The 24089-nt window shown below is 47.0% G+C and overlaps 1 protein-coding gene across 2 annotated transcripts in view; it reads right to left on the reverse strand.

Moving 5' to 3' along the window:
- Positions 1-10841: 10841 nt before the first annotated feature.
- The window catches only part of PTGFRN (prostaglandin F2 receptor inhibitor), a 67322-nt gene continuing 54074 nt past the window's right edge, over positions 10842-24089 (reverse strand). For both annotated transcript variants that reach the window (XM_036394151.2, XM_054514117.1), the window contains 3 exons: positions 22796-22903; positions 15597-15902; positions 10842-14356 (listed from right to left, as the gene is read on the reverse strand). In XM_036394151.2, the coding sequence (XP_036250044.1) occupies positions 14190-14356; positions 15597-15902; positions 22796-22903 (581 nt within the window). In that variant the 3' untranslated portion in view covers positions 10842-14189. The remainder of the gene's footprint in view (positions 14357-15596; positions 15903-22795; positions 22904-24089) is intronic.

Below are 24089 nucleotides of genomic sequence, written 5' to 3' on the forward strand. Positions count from 1 at the left end.
TCCCTGCTGACAGTGAGGGGACGACAAGGGGCTGGATTCCAGGGAGGGATGGAAGCAGATTTCTAGGGATGGATGAAGGTTCCTCCAGCTATTTATTTCCCATGGCTGCAGCCAGCAGCATGATGCCTTAGGTAGGGGCTAGAGTGGCACAGTGTTCCCCGAAGATGGCTGATCAAGCTCTCCCCACTCCAGTATCCCCAGTGGGGCATCCTTCCCACAGCACCCCCACCAGTCCATCCACCACATGGTCAGGAGGATCATAGCAGCCAGTCCAGCCAGCTCGTTGGTTCTTGAAGGACCACCACAGAGCCAGGAATCGGCCAGGAACTCTATCCTGTATGCAGATCCCATGGATGTGGGAGATCCTGGCCCAACACTTCTGGCAGCAGCAATGGGACCATGGGGAGCTGCACTGGAGGGCTGAGGTCAGGAGGCTCCAGTGCAGTCCCAGGGGCTCTGGCACATATCCAGAGACAAGTGCTGTGGCTGCATTGCCTGGGACATGCTGCTGGCTCCTGCTGGCAGATGCCAGGGGTGTCCTGGGACATGGTGGGTCATCCAGGGCCACATCCTGGGCAGGGAAAACCCAGTCTCTGAGGCATGTGTAGCCAAAACACTAGAGATGGGCTCAGAGGCACTGCTGAAATTATTTGTTAGGTGTTTTTTGTTTGGTGAGGTTTTTTTTTGGTTTTGGGGATTTTTGGGGGTGGGGTTGTTTTCTTTGTTTTGGGATTGTTGGGCTTTTTTTCCCCAGGTGGCACAAAGCATTTATCCCTGAGCCATGCTGCTCCTGCTGCTGCCAGAGGGATTGACTGAATGACTTAATTAGCTCAGGGATTCACAAGCAAAATCCAACCATAAAACAGCTCCTCTTGCTAGATCCCAGGGGGCTTCCAGAGGGAATGAGATTCATGTAACGACCCAAAACAAACACCAGGTCCCTCCTTTCCCCATTTATAAAACCAACTCATATGACAGGCTGGGAGGTGGAGGCAGAGGCCTCTTGCTGCAAGGCTCAACCCTCCATCAGCCAGCTCCTCATCAGCTCCTCAGAAAACCATATCCAGAGCAGGGGACAGGCTGTGTCAGCAGGCAGAGGTCCCTGCAGGATCCCACCCTGTACCCTGAGGAGGGTCTGTGCCCTGTGGCAGCAGGACAGAGCCATAACTCTGTGGTAGGCTTACATTCCGTGCTGCAGGATTAAACCTCCCCATTTCAGAAGGAAAGGGATGGAGAGGTTTGCTTTCCAAGAGCAACCCACTGCCAGCACTGCCCTGGGGGATCATCCTGTTGACAGTAAGCCAACCCACTTACCACTTTGGAGGAGGGAAAAGCATCAAAAGCATCTCTGCTACAGTGACAGAGTAAATGGAAAGGAAACTTGGAGTTCAACCTCAGTGAGCTTCCGACAGCCAGTGTGCAGAGAAACACACGCTCTGGGGACAGTTTAACTCCAAGCTTGCAGCTCTAATGATGCATGAGTCACAGTTCACATTTGCAGTAGAGAAACTGGGGAGAATAGGACTGCCTGGCCAAACTGTATCCCTGGCAATAATGATGCTCTGTGGACAAAACCAACAGTTCCTTCTTCCTGGGGCTGCACAGTCTAAAACTCACTCTCTTCCTCTCTGGGAAATCAGAGCAACCAGACATACAGCAGGGCAGGGTGAAAGGAGGGGATCAGAGAATTCTTTACAAAGACAGCACTGCCATTAGAAGCCACATCAGGGAGTCCAAATCCATGGGGAGAAAGATTCCCTTGCCCTATTTTCCCAGGCATGACACCAGACAGGAAATATGCTTCTTGGATAGCAGAGGGTGCCTGCCTGTGCCTACACAGAGCAGAGGACTTTCCTCCTCTGAGCCAGGTGCTGCATGTGCCCAGGGCCCCACCTGGTGAACTGAAGTGCTGCACAGTTCCATAGGGATTAAACACTCTTGGCCTCTGGCTCCTGGGACAGCCTGGCTACTGCCAGCATCACAGCAGGGCCACCTCTCAGTGCACTTCAGCAGGGTACAGCTATCTCCCCCTCCAGAGCATAAAGTTGGAGATTGGGTTGCCCAGACCACTGGCTTTGTCTTTCACACTGGTGATGACCATCTTCAATTGCATGCCTTCATTCTCCTGCCTCTCCCTGGATCCCTTCGAAAGTGCCCTCACTGGATGTTGCTCAGCCATTTTGGGTCGAAGCTTTGCAGAAAAACGCCAGCAAAAGCACAGCATGGAAGGTTACCAAGCTACCATGGAAAGTTACCAAGCAAGGTGGAGGCTCTGCTAAAAGAGCAGAGCAGCCATCAGCAACATCCACAGTGACTCGGAAACCTCTTGGCTAGACAAGTGCTGACATTCACCTTACACACTGCAGTGAGCCTGGGGAGAGATGGAAATAAGGCAGGCTCAGCCCCACATCAGGGCAGAAAGGCTGTGGAGGAAGCTGTTGAGGGTGAAGGAGGTGACTCAGTGTTTATTTTTAGGGGGAGGAGTCTGTTGAGACCCAGAAGTGGTTAGGCAAGCACAGGGGAAAGGCTGTAACCCAGATCCCAGTCTGGCTACATGGGTCCCACGAGTTCCCTCACCCCATTTGGGTGCCTGGGGTTAGGGAAGCTGTGGTTTCCTGCGCCTGCAGCCATCCACTGAAAAGTCACAACAAACGCCACCATCCAAAGGAAATCAGACCTCAAACCATGTTACAGGCAAGTCCAGCTTTGCACAGGAGGGGTTTTCAGCCTGTGTGGTTGTAAACACCTCTGTGCCTTGCAAAGAGCAGCTGCAGAGAGCTCCCCACATTTCAGGCTGCTCTTGTGACCAAATGGGGAGGGGGAACACAGCTCAGAGGTACAGGCTGTAGGCAAGCTCTCCAAAAATGCTGCCTCTGCCTCAAAACTAATTAGATTGACAGGTCTCTGGAGCTCTGTCTCCCACCCAGAAATGCCACTGCTGTCTGCCCACAGTGATGTGGAGAGGCAGGAGGACAGGGAGGGATGGAAGCTGCAGCTTTGAAAGCAGGAGGCTGGCGCCAGGCAGGGTTGGAGAGACAGAGGGAAGAGCACAGCATTAGCCGGGATAATCTGGCAGTCTTGGGGGACGCGCCAGAAGCCTACAGATAATCAGGGGAGCTGGTGCAACAGACTTTGAAGTCTGCCATCAGGTTTTCTCAGCCCGGCTCAGACATCAAAGGCAGCTGGTTGCTGCCCCCAATTACAGAGCGAGCCGGCCTGCTGCCTGCCTTCCCCAAGGCCGGCGGCTCAGCCGCGCTCCCCCGGGCACGCGCTCACGGCCAGAAACCTCCTGACAAAGCAGAAATGCCCAAATTCCCTGCAGCTCCTGCTGGAGCCAGGCTCACTTCGCTGGGAGCTCGCCTGGCTGCCACGTGGCTTTCACCTTGGGCTGTGGGAGCCAAGTGAGATCTCGGTGGATACAGATCTGCCCACTGATGTGCTGTGGGGCCTGTCACTCCCAGGAAAACCAGACAGCCACAAAAAAAGGCGAAGACTAACAAAAGAGAAGAAAATAACAACCTTTTCTCATTGTGGTGGGAAAGTTGCTGCCTTCAGTCAAATCTTGCGTGGCCTCGTGGGACATGGCTCCAATGCAGGGCAAGGTCAGGGTCTTCATGAGCAAAACCCTCCAGCAGCAAAGAGAGGCTGTTGGGGTCGGTTTGCACTGAAAAAACACAACACAGTACAGCAAGTGAAAGCAAATAATTAAAACCACAAACAAAACAAGAGAAATTGAAATCTAAGAGCAGAAGTGGCTGAGAAGCAGAGAAAAACCTGTCTTGTACCAGCTGCAGCTTCTAAGGAGTCTGGCCACGCTGAGTAGCAAACAGCCAAGAACACACACAACTCTTCAATGAACCAGTGTTTGCTCTTATTTGCACCATCATTTCTACTGGGAAACAAACAAACAAAAAAACAAAAAAAAACCAAAAAAAACCAAAAAACCCCCCCAAAAAAACCAACCCAACAAATCAGAGAAGAAGAGAGCAGCCTGCCCTCCATGAATCCTGGTGATCCCCTCTGCAGCACACACAGGGCCTGATCACGTCACAGTCAAGTCTCCAAGTGCAGCCCCCCTGCCCAGCCCGGCTTCTGCGCAGCACCAGGAGCCGCCCCCGGCCCGCTCTGCGCTGGCATCTGAAGCAGCATCAGCATCTTTTACACAAGCAGCATCATGAAAGGCTCTTTGAAGCACAGCAGCAGAGGGATGAGCCTGGTTGTTTCAGTTCCCCATGGACACAGCCCGGGCAGAGGCCGGGGAAGAGAGGAGGGAGGTTAACAGAGGGATGGGAAAGCAGTTGCACTGGAGTTTCTGGGGGGGAGCACAGGAAGGTGGTGTTACGTGTTGGGAGAGAAACTAGGTTTTCATATTAAGCTGCTTATTTAGATCTCTAAGTTATGGAGATTCTGCACTTCAAAACTAATTAGATTGACAGAGCTTGGATTCGATTACAGGATTTCCAGAAGCAAGAGGGTTTGAAAAAAATCAAATTAAATAGCTAGCCTGGAAATGCTAGCAAGAGAATTAAACACCCATTGCTGCAACCAATTGTTAAATGCATCTAGGCTGGGAAAATGACAACTCCTATTCCCAAAACCCACTGCACCAGTGGCTGCAGCAGGGAGGTGCTCTCCTAACAAACCCAAGTGGAATATGGACAAAACCATGTTTCCCAGTCCTAGAGGTAGGCAGAGGGTCCCAAGGCACTTCAGGAAGCACATGCCTCTCCAGTGGCAGTGTGTGAATTTTTCCCTGCCCTCAGGCTACTGCAGCGAGCAGAGCATCCAGGAGCTGTAGGCGGGGAACTGCAAGGCTGGGGCTGAAGAGGGAGGAGCTGGAGGTCCCACGGAGCAGCACTAGGGCTTGCAGGGGAAACCTCACCACATAAAACCCGACCACCTACATAGACAGAAAGTCCCATTCTTACCAGCCAGGACACCAAAGTGTTTTCTGCACCAGAGGCGTGGGGCTGGCCCAGCACTGCCAACAACGTGGGACCATCTCACAGCTGTGCTCCTGAAATGACAAAGCAAGGGAGCAATGGCAGAGCTACACTTACACCTCACCTACCATCAAAGGCTTTGCTCATCTGCCTGAAAGAACTCCCTCTTTCCCACTCCTCTGAGATCACAGGAATAGCAGTGGCTTTTAAGGCCCAACAGCAGAGCCAGAGTGGCCTTTTTTAAAATCCCAGAACTGCCAGCTTGAGTTCCTCTTGAAGCTCCAAAAGCATATTTTCTCTCTTCTCTTCAAGCATCCACATGCAGGTGTCCAAAGAAAGTCAGCTTGGGACCTGAGGGGTTGCCAGGGGAACTTTGCCTCCCAGTGTAGGATGGGCTGAGTGTGTTTAGCTACCTGGCCATGCAGTAGATGCTCTGTTTCCTATATGTCACCTTTTCACCCTCCTTAGGTTTGGGTAGAGCACTCTGGACAGCATCATCCCACATTGTCACACCAGCACCACAAGGCAGAGCACATTGTAGGCAATACTGAGGCTGCTGCTGCTGCTCTCCTCCATTTGCACTACAGAACGGCGTCTTGGCTATCGTCACAGAAAGGCTAAGTTGTGTTTACTCTGAGCCAAACAAATTCCCTTCAAACAAAAGGCAGGAGCTGCAGTGAACTCCAGGGAAAGCCTGCAGGGTACACTGCTTTGATTAAACAGAGATGGCAGGAAGAGTTGCAAATGTACACAGTACATCTCACTTGTTTGTGCTCAGGTTGTCAGTCTCAGTGTGAAAGCAACTCCCCCTTCAACGTTGCCACTGAAGGGCTTGATAAAGGATGTGCTCAGGACTGCAACACAGCAGCAGCAGCAGCTATCTTCCTTTTGCCTCACACCTTCCACACAAGACAGCCTGCAGAACTCCCCTGCTCCTCACAGGGACTTGGAGAACACCTCTCACCACCAAAATGTGTGTCTCAGCCAAGCTGGGAAGAGGCGACACTCTGGCAACACGCTGCTGCCACCAGTGACACGAGGTAAAGAAGGGTTTAAAGACAGCAGCGCCATGCCCAAGGGTCCTGAGAGCTGTCTTGTTAACACTGTACACAGTCGGGTCGAGGAAAGGGATTTAATGAATAGCAACTCACAAAAGACCTTTATAGACCTTTTCTGAAAAGACCTTTTCTGCATTCATCCATGCAGGGAACTGTAGGAGACAGAAAGAAGAGAGGGGCGAAAAAAAGATAATGGCACAAGGCAAAGACATCTCAGCACGGACCTGAAAGGCCACAGGAAAAGCCATCAACTTCAAAAGGACCTTAACATCTTATTTCTAATGAAATGGATTATTCTACCAGTCCGAGCTCTCTGAGCTGAAGGGGCTCTCCCTGAAAAACCTGAGATGGACATTTCTGAGCTACAGGAAGGGGCCATGCTTTTGTCAGCCTACAGTGATGGGGGCAGGGGAGAGAGTGGGCAGTGACAAAAACCAGCTAGTAAGGTCTGTCCCTGCAGAAGAAAGCCAAAACCACAATAAAGTAGAAAATTTTTTTTTTTTTTTTTTTTTTTTTTTACTGGAAGACTCACCTTAAGGCAATGATTTTCCTCTAAATGCTCCAAGAAGCTTGGTTACTCACTGTTGGCACAGCCACTAGGAAAGACACCTTCAGAGGGACTGGACACTGTGGATAACACACCAGGGACTTCAGTATGAGGCAGGGTTGGCTCCAGTAGCCACAGAGCAGAAAAGCTGCCTGGCTGAAGCCCAGGAACCTGCAAAAGGATAAAAAACACAGAGTAGACTGCATTCATCCTGATAACCATCATCCAAGGGCTGTTGCACAAAGAAAGAGGTGTTATACAAGTAACAAAATAGAGATCAGAATCCACCCTGGAAGTGTTTTCATGGATATATAAGCTATGTTTGGAGAGAACTTGAGGACCCATCACCTGTCTGTGGGTTGAACAATGACCACTGCTCCCTGCTGGGACTTCTTCCCTCCTTCCCAGCCCATCACTTGATGGAGCTGCCATTACCTCATTTCTCTCAGCCCCTACCTGTCTGCCCAATACTTTTATACAGGTATCTTGCCTAATTCCCATGTCTTGGGAGAGCTGTGATTTCCTCTACAGCAATAGTGAGAAACAAGTGTCTACAGTTCTTATTCTGAGATGTGTATCTTGAGTAGCTCAGATAAATTACATTCTTTAATTACCTGTTTCTCAAGTCCAGGGTAGCTATCCTGGGTGTTAACAATGAATCATGTTGTTGTTATTCTGAAAAATGAAAATGTTCAGCACAGTGGTCACTTGTATGGAGCTCCTAGACACTGAACAGAATTTGTGTTATGATAGCAAGCAGATGGAGAAAAAAGGCTAAACCATCTTTCTTAGAAAGAAAAACTGTCCCTTCTGCTTTGGCAAAGGGAATATAAATGTCTCTTTGGAGTCACATCAGAAATCCTTACTTTCCTTGCATATTGCCTGGAGTCCTCATGAGGGAAGTGGCTACAAAACATTTGTGTGTATGTGCACAGGGTGCCAGCCTTGCAGGTGATTCTGCAGTGGGCACTGGGCTGCAGTTCTGCAGCCTGAGCTCTCAGCAGATGAATCAAGATCACACTATAACAATGGATTCAAGAACACTGTGACAACGTACCCCTGCTCTCCTCCAGAGAGAGAAGCACAAAAGGCCATCGTCCTTGAGATGCAGAGACAAAGGCAAGAAAAGGCCCCTGAAATGAAGCATGAAAAACAGAAGAGATAAGGCAGAAGGAAGAAAACACAGATTATATCAGCAAACAAGTTTCAGCACACTAAAAGGATGTACCTGAACACCAAAGGGGAGGTTACAACTACTGTACTTGCATTCAGAACATGCATTTGGCTGTAACCACACACAGCTTTCACACATCCAGGCAGATGCTAAGCAGCATGGATATTTTCTCTTTTTACCACAGTCCTAGCATCCCAGCAACTGCACATTATGCCAGGGCCTTTGTAGAGCTAAGTCAGTACAGAGGCAACAAGAGCTACAGAGGCAACACCAGTCCTGTCCTCTCAGACATCTCTGGGTTCTCAGGCGCCCAGGTATGTTCATATTGCCAGCTCTGCTGCAGGAGCTCTGGAAGCACATCCTCCCTTCTCTCCTAGCTCCACCCTTCAGGAAACTTTTAGTGTCTTTGGCACTCCTTATCATCCATTAAGTATGTCAAACTATTGCCAGGATCATAGAAGCAAGGAACTGGAGGGCATAAGCCAGGTTAAGTTGCTAAGAAGAAACAGAACTTCATGCCCATTTGTCCTGCCAGCTTCATCACTCACCTCTGACGACAACAGACTGAGTCTGTGGTCTAGTCTAAGGAACAAAATATAATATAATGCTAACTTGCTTTCCCAAAGCCTGTATTGCAAAGTCCTGCCTCTCTACCCCCTTGGCAGAGGTGGAAGCTCTTACGCTTCTGGCACTTGATGGAATGCAACTCTGCTGCCAGGGAGAGGAGAACAGCTTGTGTCTATGGCAGCTCTCCTGAGGGACCTGGAAATCCACAGGGCCTGCTTTCCTCCATAACCCAGGATCAGTCATCTGCTGGCTACAGCACAATGCCATTTTCCTCAGTAGCAGAAGGAGACCCCTGGCAAAAGGCTGTCTGACTGAAAGCTACACGTGGCATTTGAGGTGTATTTGGCACAAGGATGAGAAGTGGCTTTTCCTTCAGTTAGCACATCCCACAGCTTCAATCAGTCACTAAAGACTCTCTCTTGAAACACCATTTGTCCTGATACCTGCTGTGCAGACCTCAGCCCCCTGCAGCCACAGAAGTGTGGGAAGTCCCACAGGAAAGGCTAAAGCCACACATTTCCTTGGAAGATTTGCATGGCAGGGCTTCAGCTTCACATGACAAAGAGGAGGCAGGTCTCCTCATGCATCCTGCTTGACACCAGTCAGTTCCAGCCCAGAGAGGGGTTTTGGACTGGCCCTGACCTGAGCAGGGCAGTCAGCCAGAGCCACAGCAGCACCAATAGGGTCTGTCAGAGAAAAAGGACAGCCAAGCATGTTGCCTGAGCCTGCTGTTATGAAAGCAACTAAACTCTCAGGCTCTGGCACAAAAGTGCTTTTCAGACTGCCCCCATGGCAGCAGGCCATACCCCCATCAGCAGCTGGGAGAGCTGAGTCCATGGCAGGTACAAGGCAGTGTTAGAGACCTGACACCTCCCATCACTCACTGCAACACCCAGGCACTTACTTACCAGTACCCCCTTGCATTTCCAGACTTCTATTTTTCAGCTTTCCTTCTTATAGCAAAATCCAAGCACGTTTACAACAATGGTATTAAGACCCAGGTCATCCCAGGGGGCGGGGGAGGCAAGTGAATTCCATAAAAGCTCATCCAAACTTACCTGTGAGCTGTAACCTGCACAGCTCGAGGCCAAGGACTGCTGTCCCACGAGCACACCACTCCTTCCTGCTGTCCCTGTGTCAGAGGCTCTGCTGAGGGACCATTTGTGACATTCCTACATCTCGGCTGATGGCTCCTGAGGCTCCTTAAGGATTTAGAGCTTGGTGCCACCTCCCAGCTTCCTGCAAGCAGACTCTGCAGAGCACACCTTTCCATCTAGAAAGAAGCCAAAGGTACAAAGGTACACACTTTGCTGTCACCTGGCCGGCACTGCAGCCTGTCAGACACAGCACACACCACTCTGAACACAAACTCACCTTGCCAAAGCCTGTCTTGGCCTCCCAAAACCACTGCTGCCTCAAACAACTTCCTGCTGGAAAGGACATGTGCTGCTTTTGGCTGGAATAAAGTTCATTTTCTTCACAGTATCCAGCATGGGGCAGTGTTTTGGATTTGTGCTGGAAGCAGTGCTGATAATGCAGGGATATTTTCCTTACTGCTGGGCAGAGCCTGCACAGAGCCAAGGCCTTTTCTGCCTCTCTCCCCATCCCAGCAGCGAGTGGGAGCACAAGAAGGTGGGAGGGGACACAGCCAGGACAGGTGACCCCAAGTTACCCCAGGGTTATCCCAGAGCAGACAGTGCCATGCTGGGCATATAAAAGTGGTGGGAGGAGGAGGAAGGGGGGACATGCAGAACGAAGGTGTTTGCCTTCCCAAGTCACTGCTACGTGTGACAGAGCCCTGCTCTCCTGGGGATGGCTGAGCACCTGCCTGCCCAGGGGAATCAGGGAATGAATTCCTTTGTTTCTATCTATGGCTTTTTCTTTCCCTATTAAACTGTCTATATCTCAACACATGTATTTTTCTCACTTTCACCCTTCCAATTCTCTCCTCCATCCCACTAGTGGGGGAGTGAGCAAGTGGGGGGCTGTGTGGGGCGTGGCTGCCAGCTGGGATCAAACCATGACAGCAAGTCACCTCCTTGCTGTATGATTTCAGTGTCTTTGCATGGTTGCTGGGGGTAAAAAAACATCCCAAACTCAGCCATTGGCAAAGAAAGCATGAAGTTTTCTTCCAACACTATTGATTTTCCTCCTGGTATTCTGGAAATGAGAAGCCTCGTGAAGGGGTCAAGGAAGACTCAACATCTAACACCAGGTTTTACAGCAGATATTAAATATACACTCCCAACTGTGACTCTTGTCCTTAGCTAATCAAAATAAAACTCTTCCAACAAAAAGGGTGACTTACAGTGAGGTAGAAACACAATAGACTCAGAAAATAATTATGCTTCCCAATTCATCCCAGAAATGTAGGCAAATATTTAAAACTTACTGTAAAAATAGGGTTCCTGCTTATTTTACAGGGTAAACAGTGCTGGAAACAGGACTGTGAGGTTTACATTTTATACCTTCAACAATAGTGTCTGCATACATGCAGGGAACAAGGAAAGAACTGCCCCTTAGCTCAAACATCCAGACCCATAGCACAGACATAATCAAAAAGGACATAATCTTTATTTTAAACATAAAAAGAAACATTTTACACGGCATTGTAGAACTATTCGGTACCTGCATTCCAGAATTGTGCCCAAAACTTTATTTTATAATTTTGAAATTAAAACAAAAGAAAGAAAATATCTTGCCCTTCTGCTGTATGATGTTCAAGGTTGCCCTGGATCGAAATTCCAAGTGCCTGGAGGAATTTACCAGCTTAACCAGGAGACATGGCAATGCAAACAGAGGAAGATCAATGTGAGCCCTTAGGATACTTTGACAATACCACAGGTTGCAGCAGGGAGGATATGGATGCTTGTACTGCACCACAGGCAGCTTACTCTTCTGATACTCTGCAGGTTTAATACACAACCAGATGCACACACACCTCCACTCACACAAACCCTGGTCACACACAAAATAATAATAATAATAACAATAAAAAACATGAAAAGTGACCTAGATTTTTTTTTCCCTTAGAGAGAAGATTCACACTCTGTTTTTAAAAAAGGGGGATAATACAAAATTGGCACAAGTAGAAGGAAACCTGGGGGCTAGGTCTAGCCCATCAGCTTCTAGCCTTCCAACTACAGCAAATACAGGGTGGGATGGGATGCAGCGTTGCCTTCCAAGGGGCTGTCAGCAGTACAAGCTAGTGGCAAAGCTTCCTTCACTTGGAGTGACAAAGTTGGTTTTTATGGGCTGTGGAGGAAGGTCAGCATTAGCTAAGGACACGGGGACCTTTCACTAGAGAAGAAGGGAGCCCTGACCAAAATAACCCTGAGTTTTTTTCCAGCAGGGAGGAAGTGTGCTATATTGTGTGTTTGGGAAGAGCTGGCTCATCCATTCCCTAATTATTGCCCTGCTCATCCATTCCCTAATTATTGCATTATGGTCACGATCCTCTCCCCTTAAAACTTAACCAAGGGCATAGATAGACAAGGAGTCAGTCTGCCAGGACAAAAAGTGACTGATGCTGTGCTTAGAACTTCACCACCACTTCCACCCCTCCCAAGATGCCCCAATGCCACAACCTTCTGAGAAGAAAGCAGATGTTAATGCAGGAAAGAATCTGCTAGATCAGCCAGCATCCCAAACATCAGAATAGTGTTTCATAACATCCCAGGAAAAAGCAAGATTTCACGACAGTAGAGACAGGAGAGGAAGAAAAATTCTTGCTGTCAAAGTAGTATCTGAGTGAATCCTTTCCTCAACTCCCTTCCTTTGGAAAGCATTGCTACAGATTTCTGGGCTTTCACAGTGGAAGCTGGAGACTGCTTCTGCCCTGTTCTTTAGGAAAGGCAGCTAAGTCTGCCTGCAACAGAGGTCTTTTCAGAGCTCTTCCAGAAAGAAAAACATCAGGCCAGAAAGAAAACTTGCTATGTACCTTCAGGACAAAGTCTTTCAGACGTCCATAGGTCTGGGGGTCCCAGTTTTGGAATACTACATGAAATGTCTTAAATAACAACTTGCAAGCCCCAACTCTGCAAATTAAGGCCATTTTGAAGATGTTTCATACTCATCTATCAAAAATCCCTGGACACCTCTAAGCATACAGATGTATGTTCACACACAGGACACAGAGCAGCCTTCTGGAAAATCCCTTCACATCAGCCTCAGAACAAAGGTCACAAAGCAAGACAGAAAAAAACAATCCACACTAAGAAAACTTAGCACAAAAAGCCTTCATAGGCCAGATACCAGACCTGCAGCTCCCCTGGAATATGCAGTGGGATGAGCTATTAGAGAAGCAGATTGTCTAGGACATAACTAATGTCTAATCAGGCAACAGCACACCACAGCCACTACCTTCCGTGGATGCTCTTCTTTACCATCTTTTAAAAGCCATGGTAAGGATTGAGCCCTGGCCTCACCTCTGCATTTCTCACCCTTCTTGATGCAAGCCAAACCACGGCTGTGACATCAGACTGTGGTGAAGTCCTACTTCCTCGTTGGTTTGTACACAGTATCTTTATTCTGACCCTTATTGCTTAGAACACCAGCCGTGCTGGGAAGACAGAACTGCCTGGCAAAGATGCTGCTCCCTCTCAGGAGCCAGGTCAGTGTATTTGGAAGACCAAAGCAGGAGTTCCATACTATAGCACCGAGGCATAGGTCTCAAGCCCAGGGGGAAAGCCCTGCTGAAAGGCTCATGCTCAAGACCAGGGCCCTTGGAGCCTGAAGGATTCTTGCTGCCCTCTTGGGCTTGCTCTTATTCCTATCCTGAGCTGCACTGCAGCTACTGCAGATCTCAGATTCTGCTCACAGGTTTGAGGGTTACCAGTGAGTGACTGGCAGAAGCAGCACTGAAGTCTGGTCTGTGCATTTGGTAATACATAGTTTAGTCTCTAAACATGATCAGTTGGCCAACTGCATATGAAGACCCCCTATTTTCATAGGTCACACCATCACCTGGGGAGCAAGGTCTCCAACCTCCCTGCTGAGGCCAGCAGAAGGCTGAGCCTTGTCCCTAGATACCACGTGCCCCCCTGCCACAAGCAGAACAGGGTCTCAGGCACGATGTGAGCAGCTGTAGTGGGGAGAAGAGAAGGTGGAAGGGTGTGGGAGAAGGTGGCCATAGGCAGACATCCATCAAATGCTTGTCTGAGAATCGACTCTTCAAGTTAGTTCCTACTCACCATAGCTAAGAGATTTGAGCACTGAAAATAAAAGGTTTAAAAAAAGTGCTTCAAAGACCTCCACCAGGCAAGGTACGTGTCAGGATTAACTGCAATCTCTTGGAAAGCCAGGGAAGAGAAGGCATGCTGACAACCATAAAACAATTCTTTGCTGGAACAGCCTCGTGATGGCTCCAGTACAGGAACCTTCCCCAGCCTTCAACCCAACACAGAGAAGTCTCTGAGATACCAAGGTGGAAAGAGAAAGGGAACAGGATGGTGTGATGGGGACAGAGGGGAAAGGTAGATTGGTTAATACAGTGAAAGTCTAACACTTACCAGCCTCTTTCCCATTCATCATCCTGCCCACCTTGCCTTCATACAGGGACATCTTTCCAAAACCACAAGGGGGGGGAAAAAACCAATGAACCAACAAACAAAACATTAATGAATTTTGTCACAGGGCCCTGCTGAAAGAAGGCTCAACAGTTTGCACATTAGAAGGACATGATCCCTATGCAGAAAGTGCTGCTGGAAAAGGAGAACTCCCAAGTTGCTAAATATGGCCTGATTGTTCTCAGGACACGATGTGTAACAAGGAGAAGCAGAGGTCCAGGCTGAAACCAGAGAGCAAACGCACTGTCTTGTCTGGGCCTGTGAGCAAGTGTCTCAGCACAGTCCAGGAGCCCTGTGAGTCTCTCCTGAAATGCAGTGTGCCCAGCTTGGTGCTCAGTCCATCTCCATCGACATGAGCCGGCGCCGCTCGCGCCGCGTTTCCTGCACCTCCTTCTTGCAGCACCAGCGGGAGCTGCAGTAGCCAATAAGGCAGGATAGGAGTCCAATGGCCGTGGCCAGGCCGACGCCGATCAACAGGGGGTACTTGAAAGCATTCAGAACTGAAAAAGGAAGGCAGAGCCATTAGATATCGCTGAGAAACTCAGACATCCCTTTTATTTCTGCTTGACTGAAAAAGGAGAGAATTCCACATTATTCAGTCAGGGACAGATTAATTATTTCAGAAAGAAATTATGCTAATTTTCCTTCTTGATTTTCATCTTCCCAGGTTTGAAAAATTGGTCTTTTAGTCTCTCCCTGTGCTCTTCACCCTAATTCTTCCTCTATAATTTCAAAGCCTTGAAGAGGCTGGAAGCACCAGAAGAGCCCTGGAGTGAGATAGCAAAGTAGAGTTTATTTCAAAAATTATCCTCTCACGCATTTCTCCAAACAAAATATTGGATTGTTTCCCCATCAGAGGAAGAGTGTGGCTGCATTCTTTGTAATTTCCAAAAGGAAGGAGTGGACTCCTTTGTGCTTTGAATTATTAGAATTACTATATATTTACCCTATCTAATCAACCTTCAAAGCTGGTGCCTAAACAAAAAAAAAAAACAAAAAAAGATTTTGAAGTACCTACTGCTCAGTTAAAAGGCAGTAAGAACTGAAAGGGGTTTGGAAAGTACAGTTATAATAGTTATCAGCACAGTGGGGAGAACAAAAGCTTCTTGTTCATTTCAAGTTCATGGAACTTCCAAAAATGACCTCTCCTAGAAATATCAAGAAAGCAACTAGTTCAAAACCCCTCCTGTATTCATTTTACTCCTTAGCTGAATTCTGAATGCAGTATCTAGTGTGCAACTTCCTGCTCATAAAGTCTAGCAACACTTGCAACTCTGGGTGGAAAGCAGACAAGGCATAAAGTGCAGGGAGCAACATGTCTTGTCATCAGAGAGGGAGGAAAGAGGCAGAGCTCTGATTTTTCTCTTCTCAGCTTTGACACTAACCACAATGTGACTAATTCACACAGCCCATCTGCAAACCAAGGCTTCCTCCAGCAGGCAGCAGAAGGGTTAACACTTGCAGAGAATGATGTGCCCTTGAGTAGAAGATGCCTCAGCTATGGAAAACATCACCAAGAGGTGATCAGGAAAGAAAATGCTCCAGTCTTGTATCTATCAACTGTTTAGGCAGAACAGATTCTTCTCCTCTGAAGAATCTTGAATCAGAAATTGCTAACCATAAAAAAAAAAAAAACCAAAAGACAAAATCTAATGAGGCACCTTTAAAAGCAGTTATGGGGAATGTTTGCCACAAAAGGACACAATAAGGTGTTAAAACCTAAATGTTTCAGTGTCTCACCATCCATTTTCACAGAGAGGAAGATGGGTTTGGCTCTGATGTCGGGCTCCCGCTGCCACACGCCCGTGGCAGACCGCACCCAGGGGGTCACCAGGCAGTAGTGGTTCCCGAAGTCGTGGTCCTCGCAGCCGTGCACGCGCAGCCGGAATTCCAGAGGGCTGATCCTCTCCAGGCTCAGCTCGCTGCTCCCGTTCCTCCTGCCCTGGGTCACAATCCCCCTCCTGTCCAGAGAGGCCAGCAAGATGGGCTCTCTGTCCAGGGCAAAGGAGCGCACGGCAAACCAGGAGACATCAAAGGACATGTCGTCTGTGTGTGGGGACAAAGAAGAGTTCAGATGTGCTGGTGAGCCCTGAAAAGCATCCACAGTGCCATTTCTCAGCAGAAAGGTTAATTTGTAAGCAGCACGGCCAGCACTGGTCTGACAGCAGAGGGGGAAAAAAAAAAAAAAAAGAAAACAGAAAGAAAAAGAGACAGTCCCCTGAACATGTCCTTTCTAGGAAGATTCAAGCAGTGAACTGCAATGAAATGCATTGACAGGAAGAATGGAGTTGTACAGAAAGGGTGACTTACCACAGGGATGACACTAAAGTGATTTCTTGCCTTTCTGCCTGCTATTCTGATATTTGTATTAAACTCTGATCTAAGTTTTTACCAAGCAGGCTTAGTATCATAAGAAGTTCTACAGTTATACTGCATCTATAGTGAAAGGGAATGGGAGTGCTAGATATTTGCTAGCAGAGAGTGATTTGCAGTCACTGTCTTCATGAGGGCCTTACACAAGCACTCAAGATCAGAAGGCTCTATCCTGAAGGCCCCTTCCTTACATTTAGATTTTGCCTAAATGAATACATATTCTGCACAGTGCACAAAAAATTATCTGCAACAGTACAAAACATTCAGGAGCAAAGCCTGACCGTGCTGCTTTTATACACTTTTCCCAGAGTTGTGGGTTACTGAGACACATCAGACATGATGCCTTGTGCAAGTTTCACCACCCAAAGACACAGTCTATATATGGATTTGCAGGAACTTACACTTTTGACACAGCTGACCCGCAGTCAGAGTCCATCAGCACACCCAGCTCGCTGTGTGTTCATGCAAGGTCCTATTGATCTCATTAGCAAATCTCAGTCCTAAGCCTATTAGGCAGATGTAGCTGAGTATCTACTTTCAAAATCACCACTATTCTTTGCTATCATGAGCCCAGCAGCACCTGTCAGAGTCTGAAACCTGGCATGACCCACAGCACGGGCAGGAAAGCCTGCTCACTTGTTTCCTCACAGGTCCTCCTCCCTGGCACATCAGCAAACCCATGGACACAAAGTGGAAACAGAAGTTACTATTTCTGTCCTGAGTTTGGAGTACTGATACAGTGTGTGCACACCTAAGGCAGTCCCAGTGATTCTTGGCAATGTATCAAACCTCCATTTTCTAGTATTGAGAGCTCTGAAAAATACAGCACCAGCAATCTGAAATTTGAAACTGATCTTTTGGCTAAATGAGTTTTTTTTCTCTTAAACTTTTACATTTGACCTTCCGGCTAATGGAAGCCCTAAGCCTGCTGTTGTACTGAAATTGTTTACAGATCTAAGTGAAGATGATTTTTAAGTCTATCAGGCAAGCTAGCACTTTGAAAAAGAAGGGAACTTCCATATTTTAAAGTAAAAGGAAGCAAAGGGACAGTCTCAGCTCTTTTACCTAAAGTATATTATCAGCTGGTCATGTGGGACATTCCTCCTTACTGCAGAAAAAAAGCCAAACAAACCAGTGTTTGAGGTATAATTAATTCCTTCCTAAGGTGCACTGGTTTTACACATACCTACAGAAACAAAACAAAAATATGAGAAAGCACATGTTCCTAGGAGAGACAGTGTCTGACCAAACTGTTTTGGGACACCAGCCAGTTTCCTGCCCTGCCTGCCCCTGCCTGGTGCTCTGAATGCACAGAACCTCGGGAGAGCACCTGGCCTGCTCTGCAGCCCTGCAGCAAGTGTCCCAGCCCTACATGGGGTACAGCATAGGTCACACGGACCAGCAGCCCTCAGGGCAATCCCTCTTGCCTCTCATCCTGCAAATGCTGCTGGGAGTTAGTTGGCAAAGCACTTGGACCACTTCCCTTGAAACCAAAGTTAATAAAAATTACCATAAACACATGTTCAGTCAAAGAGACCAAACTTTGACCTCTGCTTTGTGCACTCATCCAAATGTCTATGGGACACAGGGCCTCTGCTGGAGAGAGCTCTGTTTATAGAAACCACTCTTCATCCCTGCTGTTTATGCCAAATATAGTAATAGCACTGGTCCACAGGCAGCACGGTTGGGAATGACCAATTCCTTCCAAAGATCCAAGACTGACACTTGCTTTTGTGTTTCCAGGTGCTGTAGGAGCATATGGACACCTTTTAGGCTAAGTGAAATTATACTTAGCACACCACTGACCTTCCTCAAGCAATAAATTTAGATATTAAAAGATAATAATAATAATGATCTAATCTTCAGATCCTCAGGCAGCTTTGAAGAATTCCTTCTTTTGCATCTCAGATAATTTGAGGTTCCTGTCCCTTCACATGAGTACAGGCACTTGCTGTCATTTTGAAATATTTGAATCTATCTTCTGTAATTACAACGTGGGACAACATTATTATGCCAACATATTTTATTAGCCAGTATACAGTTTGCAATTAGTGACTCACTACAGACAGTCAGAGGGAGGCTTTGGCTCTGAGCACTCTGTCACTATCCTCCTTGAAATAGCTTAATACAGCAAAGTCATCTGATTCATTTCTCTCTATCTCTGGCTTTCATGCAATAAAAACACAGACAAATATAGCAAAGCCAGGACATAAATCAGGTGCTCTCTAAATATCAGAGATGAACATACCTAGCAGCTCCCAAGTGCTAATAAATATGTAGATTCACTGACATAAAACAGGTCACACACTAGGCATCTGCCTCATTCCACACACCTTGCATCGATGTTGACGAGCCACTCTCAATTTTTGACCCAAATGTACAAAAACTCCACTTCAAGAACCACGCTCCCACTCAACAAAGGTTTCTTTTCCTGGCTCTGTCTGTGCCACAGTTAGTAGTGTGGAACACCTGGCCAAGGTGCCCCACAGTGAAGCGTCACATCCCAGTGCCCACAAGGCCATCAAGGACCTCAGTGCCACCAGGACATGCACCCTCTAAAGGAACAGAGAGCGCTGGGAGCTGCCCCTTGAGAGCTCTGGGAGCAGAGTTAGCAGGGCTGCTGTGCTTCCTCCCCTCCTCAGCCAGTGAGGATCATCAACATGTAAAGCACATCTTTAGGCACATTTCGATTTGACACACAGGGCTAAGCTGTCTGGGTCTTAGCTACTTCCCTGACCAATCACCCCTCAAAAGAGGGAATCCTATTTCTAGACCAGCTTCTTAGGAACCATACACTTCCACTGCTTAGAATGGAGCTCTCTCAGCATCCTGTTACAGTGTTGAATCACAATTTTGAGACCCTTTTTGTTTACTACATTTAAATGAGGTTGAATAGGGCTTCCTAGAGAGCTGAGCAAACCACTTCAAGCCATATAAGGGGTAAACAAGCTGGTTTTGTTAAATTCTCCAGAGTGCCCATTGGGTCTGGCTGGAGCAGATAAAAAAAACCCTCATCTCCTTTCAGACACAGTAAGTAATACTTTTAAATCCCTAAGCACACAGCCCAAGAATGGGTGATCTGGGAAGTCTAGAGAGATCATTTGTGAAAATGTGTATTCAACAGAAGTATCAGAAGCAGCTTTTATATCTTCAGGGCACAGAAGAACTACTATTCCCCACTGACACACACACATATTCCCCTCGTACCAATTCAAAACACCAACCACAGCTGCCAAAGCAAAGGAGCACTTCTTTAGAGGAGCAGTTGCTGCCATGTACTGGGCTTAGTAACACACACTCGATTTCAGCAGGGTCTCAAAGAAGCAGAGGAAATTAAAGCATGTAGCAGTCACGCCAAAACCTTTTCTACCCTTTGAAAATTTCCCACAGGGTGGATACACACAAACACACACTGAAAGCATTGTGAGCTGCCTCCACCAGAAAAAGGTTCAAACCATAAGTGATGCCTCTAGAATAAAAAATAAAAAAAAAGGATCAATCTAACTAACAAATGGCACTGACAAACATAACCGGTCATTTAGCTTTTCTTCAGCTCCTTGGAAGTACTTTATTTTTCTAACTGTGCATACAGAGAGGGAGAAGAGGTGGCCCCTGACACCAGTGTACCACAGGAGGCATACATACTAATGCACATGCATGCCTGCAAAGTTGAGTGTCTATGTGCACAAGAGCAGAGCTGGCTGGCATACCAAATACATCCAAAGGATGTGCATCTAACAGGATATCTTAGGAAACATCCTGCTCCTCCTCTGCTCACAGGGGATCCCACACCACAGCCCTGCAGCAGGTCTGACACAAGAAGCAGAGATGGCCTTGAAAGCCGCCACACCCCTCAGAAGGGAGTCAAATGCATTTGCTCTTTTCTCCTTTCTCATCACATTCCCAAATGGAATGACCATGTCTGTACTGCAGTCATCTGTTTTCTTCCAGAAGATGCTGATAACTCTTGCCTTGTTTCTCTAAATGCCAGGTGTGGGCTTTCCCTAACAGCGTGCCTCATGTCCCCAGTGGGATGAGACAGCCCTGTATTTTCACAGTCTGTCTAACATTTGGCACTAATTTAAAAAGCAAGTCCTCCATTCCAATTGTGAATTAAATTGTGATACTGACACAGCATAAAGACAGATCAGAAATGGGACACAGAGGAATAAGGCTACCAGTAAAGAACTACATGTTTGCTACCATACAAGCCCTCAATCCCTTTCTCTAACCTGCTCCATTAGCCCCCTCCAGCTCCCAAGGCCAGGAAGGGAGATGGATGAGGAAAGTCTGCACACCCTGCATTAATTCCAGCTGTTCCCTACAGTTCTTCTGCCAGCCTCATCCAGAGGACCAGCAAGGACTGTGTTTCATCACACAGCATGACTGGTTAGGCCCCAAATCCTGCTCATCCTGCAACTGGAGGCTCAGAGCATGGACTGAAAAGTCCCCTCAAAGCCTGCCACAATGCCACATTTTACTCCACTCTAGGTTTACTCGTCTGGGCCTCATCTGCCCCATTACAGATTGAAAAAGAAAGAAACCAAACAAACCACTGACATGAAAGAAACAAGATAAAAAACCACCACAGAGGTCTGCCATGTCCAAGATGACATTACCCAGCTATGGAACAGATTACAGTGCTGACATTTAAGACTCTGCTCTGGTTGCCCATGACTGCTGGAAACAGCATCATCTCCAGCTCCAGGGATCATCTATCAATTCAACAGACACCCACAAACCCTTGTGAAGTTGCCAAGTTAAAACTTAACTGTGCTGCTACGAGCAGCTCCCTAAAAGGCAACACCTTTTTCCTTCAACCTTTTTGATTATCCTTATACTGTCCGTGTTCCTCCCAATCTCAAGGTACCAAAAACACATAAAACCATCCCAAACCCAACTGTGAAGCTCTGACAGGAGAGCCCCACTGCTACTAAGTGGCCTCTTTTCACAGCATGGCTGAGGCTGGAAGGGACCACTGGAGGTCATCTGGTCCAACCTCCCTGCTCAGGAGTTATCCTCGAGCACATGACACGGGATTCTGTCCTGAGGGCTTTTGAATCTCTCCAGAGAAGGAGCCTCCACAACATCTCTGGGCACCCTGTTCCAGTGTGTGGTCACCCTCACAGTAAAGAAGCTCCTCCTCATATTCAGGTGGAACTTGTTGTGTTCCAGTTTTCAAGTTTTAAGTGAGTCAGGGATGCTGAGGCCTCTTTCACAAGGCTACGCTGAGCTCATTTAGGCTGTCGAGCACCAGCAGAAGCAGCAGCTGCTCCCTGTCAGCAATTATTGCTTTGGAAAGGAAGGCAGCTGCTCTGAGTACTGCCTCACAACAATGCCTCTAAGAGCTTGAGCACACCTCAACGTGCAAGAGGCTTCCTGCTGAGCAGAAGCCACAGGACAGGCTGAGGTAGATGCACAGGCACACGTGCTGCTTGCTGTGCCCAATATCCCAGGCTGTGAGTCTTTTGACAGCAATAAAGTTTACTCAGCTTTTCTTCCCTACCAAGCATTTCAATAATACAATCTACAGACCTCTATCATTTTTTCACAGGCAGCACACGACTGTAATCTGGCAAATTGCTTCCCTGCCACGCTCAGATTTAATGTAGAACAGACATCTTGTAATTTCAAAGTGATGGGCCTTTACTAAGCCTGGTACCTCATCTCATCAGCCACTACATCATAAGTAATATTTTCTGCACAGCACCTCTTTTGTAGTGGTTTATGTGTAGGCTTTTAAGTTTGGCATAAATCATGACAACTTTATATTTAGATATATTCACATATATTTATATTTACATATATATTAGTAGATTTATTTTAAAGAGATGCTTATATCCATATACATAATGACTCAACTGACTCCAAACCCAAATTTTGGGTATAAGAAAGAGAGCTACTCTCACAGCATTTTGATGAAAAGCAGCTCAGACAATGCTTGGCAAGCAGCTAGGTTTTGAGCAATTCTCTGAACTTTTCAGCTCTCCATAAAAATTTGCTTTTGTGTCTGCTACTCTTCCCACAGGAACTAGGTACTGTATTTCTTTCTTCCACATAAAAAAAGGATGCTCAACTCTGAAGGCAATGAACATTCATTTTGGCATTTAGGCTGCAGCAGTCAATTATTATGATTTTTAGAATTACCTTAAGCCTTAAATTCACTCTGAAGTGAGAAGCTGACTGGCCAGGAGTCTAAGATTTCTTTACAGATGACCATTTTCTTCTAAATGGTTTAGCCAATGGAACTCCTTTCCATTTAAAGGGAATAGGAATAGTTTTCATGGCCCATCTGATGGTTGTAGGTTGAGATTACCTGCAATGGGGTCAGTTGGTGGGGACAGCAAAGGGGGATTTGATGGGTAAGAACATTTCTTCCCTCTCCCCTCAGGAGGGGAAAAAAACACTTGCTTTAAATTGAGCTGTGTAAAAGCAAGCATACTGTCCTGCTTTTATCTAGTTCTACAGAACTGTTGGGTCTCAGCTCTCCAGCCTCACTCCAAGGACACAGGGCTGTCACTTCTGAAGGCAAATGAGTTACGGGTGAAATAATTTTGCTGAAATACCTGGCTCGAGTGGCATTCCTTCCATTGTGACGATGCACAGCAAATCTGCCACCTCACCCTGGTAAATCGTTGGGCTGTCAGAGTGCACCGAGACATTGAACACAGGACCTAGAAAAGAGTAACCACAATTATTCATGCAATTATTCATGACAAGCTTTACTTCACTGTCCAACACTTTTCTTGCACATTTTTGAAGTATCCTCCCCTAGTTTGTGGAGACAGAGCTCTGAAGTAGGGACAAGCAGCCATTAAAGTTTGTTGTAAAATACTTTTTCATTTTTAGCCATTTAATTCTGTACTAAGACAAAACACCTAAACCATCAGACCTTTCACCCAACACAGAGGCTGCTGCCCAAATCTGCCTTCTGCTCTCCAGCACAAAAGCAGCTGGTCTTCCACTAGTGACTCCTTTAAGAGCATGGGAGTTCAGATCTTCAGGCTAATCCAGAATGGATCTTTTTGTTGAGGCTGTCAATAAGAATTCAAGTTAAAGCAAAACAGTATCTTAACAATACCAATGGTTCTACACTGGAACAGACAATACAAGAAGTGCATCTGATAATACTTTTCTGTGGGTTTTCCTTCAGGCTCTGCCACAGATAGCTTCTTCTGAAGATGTCTCAAAGCCCAAGGGTACAGTAACTCCTTCAGCTGCAAAGTGGTGACGATATCAATGAAAACCATTAGGCTGTTTTGAAATACTCAGATACCATTGCAACACTGTGATGTTTTAAAAGACTTCTGACATACATAGGTTAAAATCCCCAAAACTTCTCCAAATTTTGACAACAGCTGCATCTTCTAGTGCAAAAGTAACAAAATCACAACTCCTCAGATATGCCAGCACTGTTAATGCTCTCTATTTCACAGGGCAGAAACTGAAGAATGTAACAAAATACCTCTGTGACTTCTCTTACTAACCAAGGAGTGAACAGAAGGAAAGCTGATCCCAACAGTGACCCCCAGGATGACTTTGGGGGACAGAGCCAGGGAAGCAAAGAAGAAACTTGGGACTCAGTTTAAGAAGTAACCCTTTTGACACTCCCTAGACTGCCATGATTACCTGGCTCACCTACTTCTGGCACAGCAGCAGCAACAACAAGCAGAGAGGGTGGCTTGGGAGGAAAGAAAAAGCTGTTTATTTCCTCTCCTCCACTCTTAGCTGCTACTCTTTTAGTACAAGAACCCTAAATTTCAAATCCACTGAAGATCAGTGGCAAACAATGCTTTTAATGAAGAACACTTCAGGAAATCATCCAAAACAACCACTTGTGCCTTGCCCTCTCAACATGTT

This window comes from Molothrus ater, chromosome 2 (genome assembly GCF_012460135.2).
Source record: "Molothrus ater isolate BHLD 08-10-18 breed brown headed cowbird chromosome 2, BPBGC_Mater_1.1, whole genome shotgun sequence".
In the NCBI taxonomy this organism is placed as follows: domain Eukaryota; kingdom Metazoa; phylum Chordata; class Aves; order Passeriformes; family Icteridae; genus Molothrus; species Molothrus ater.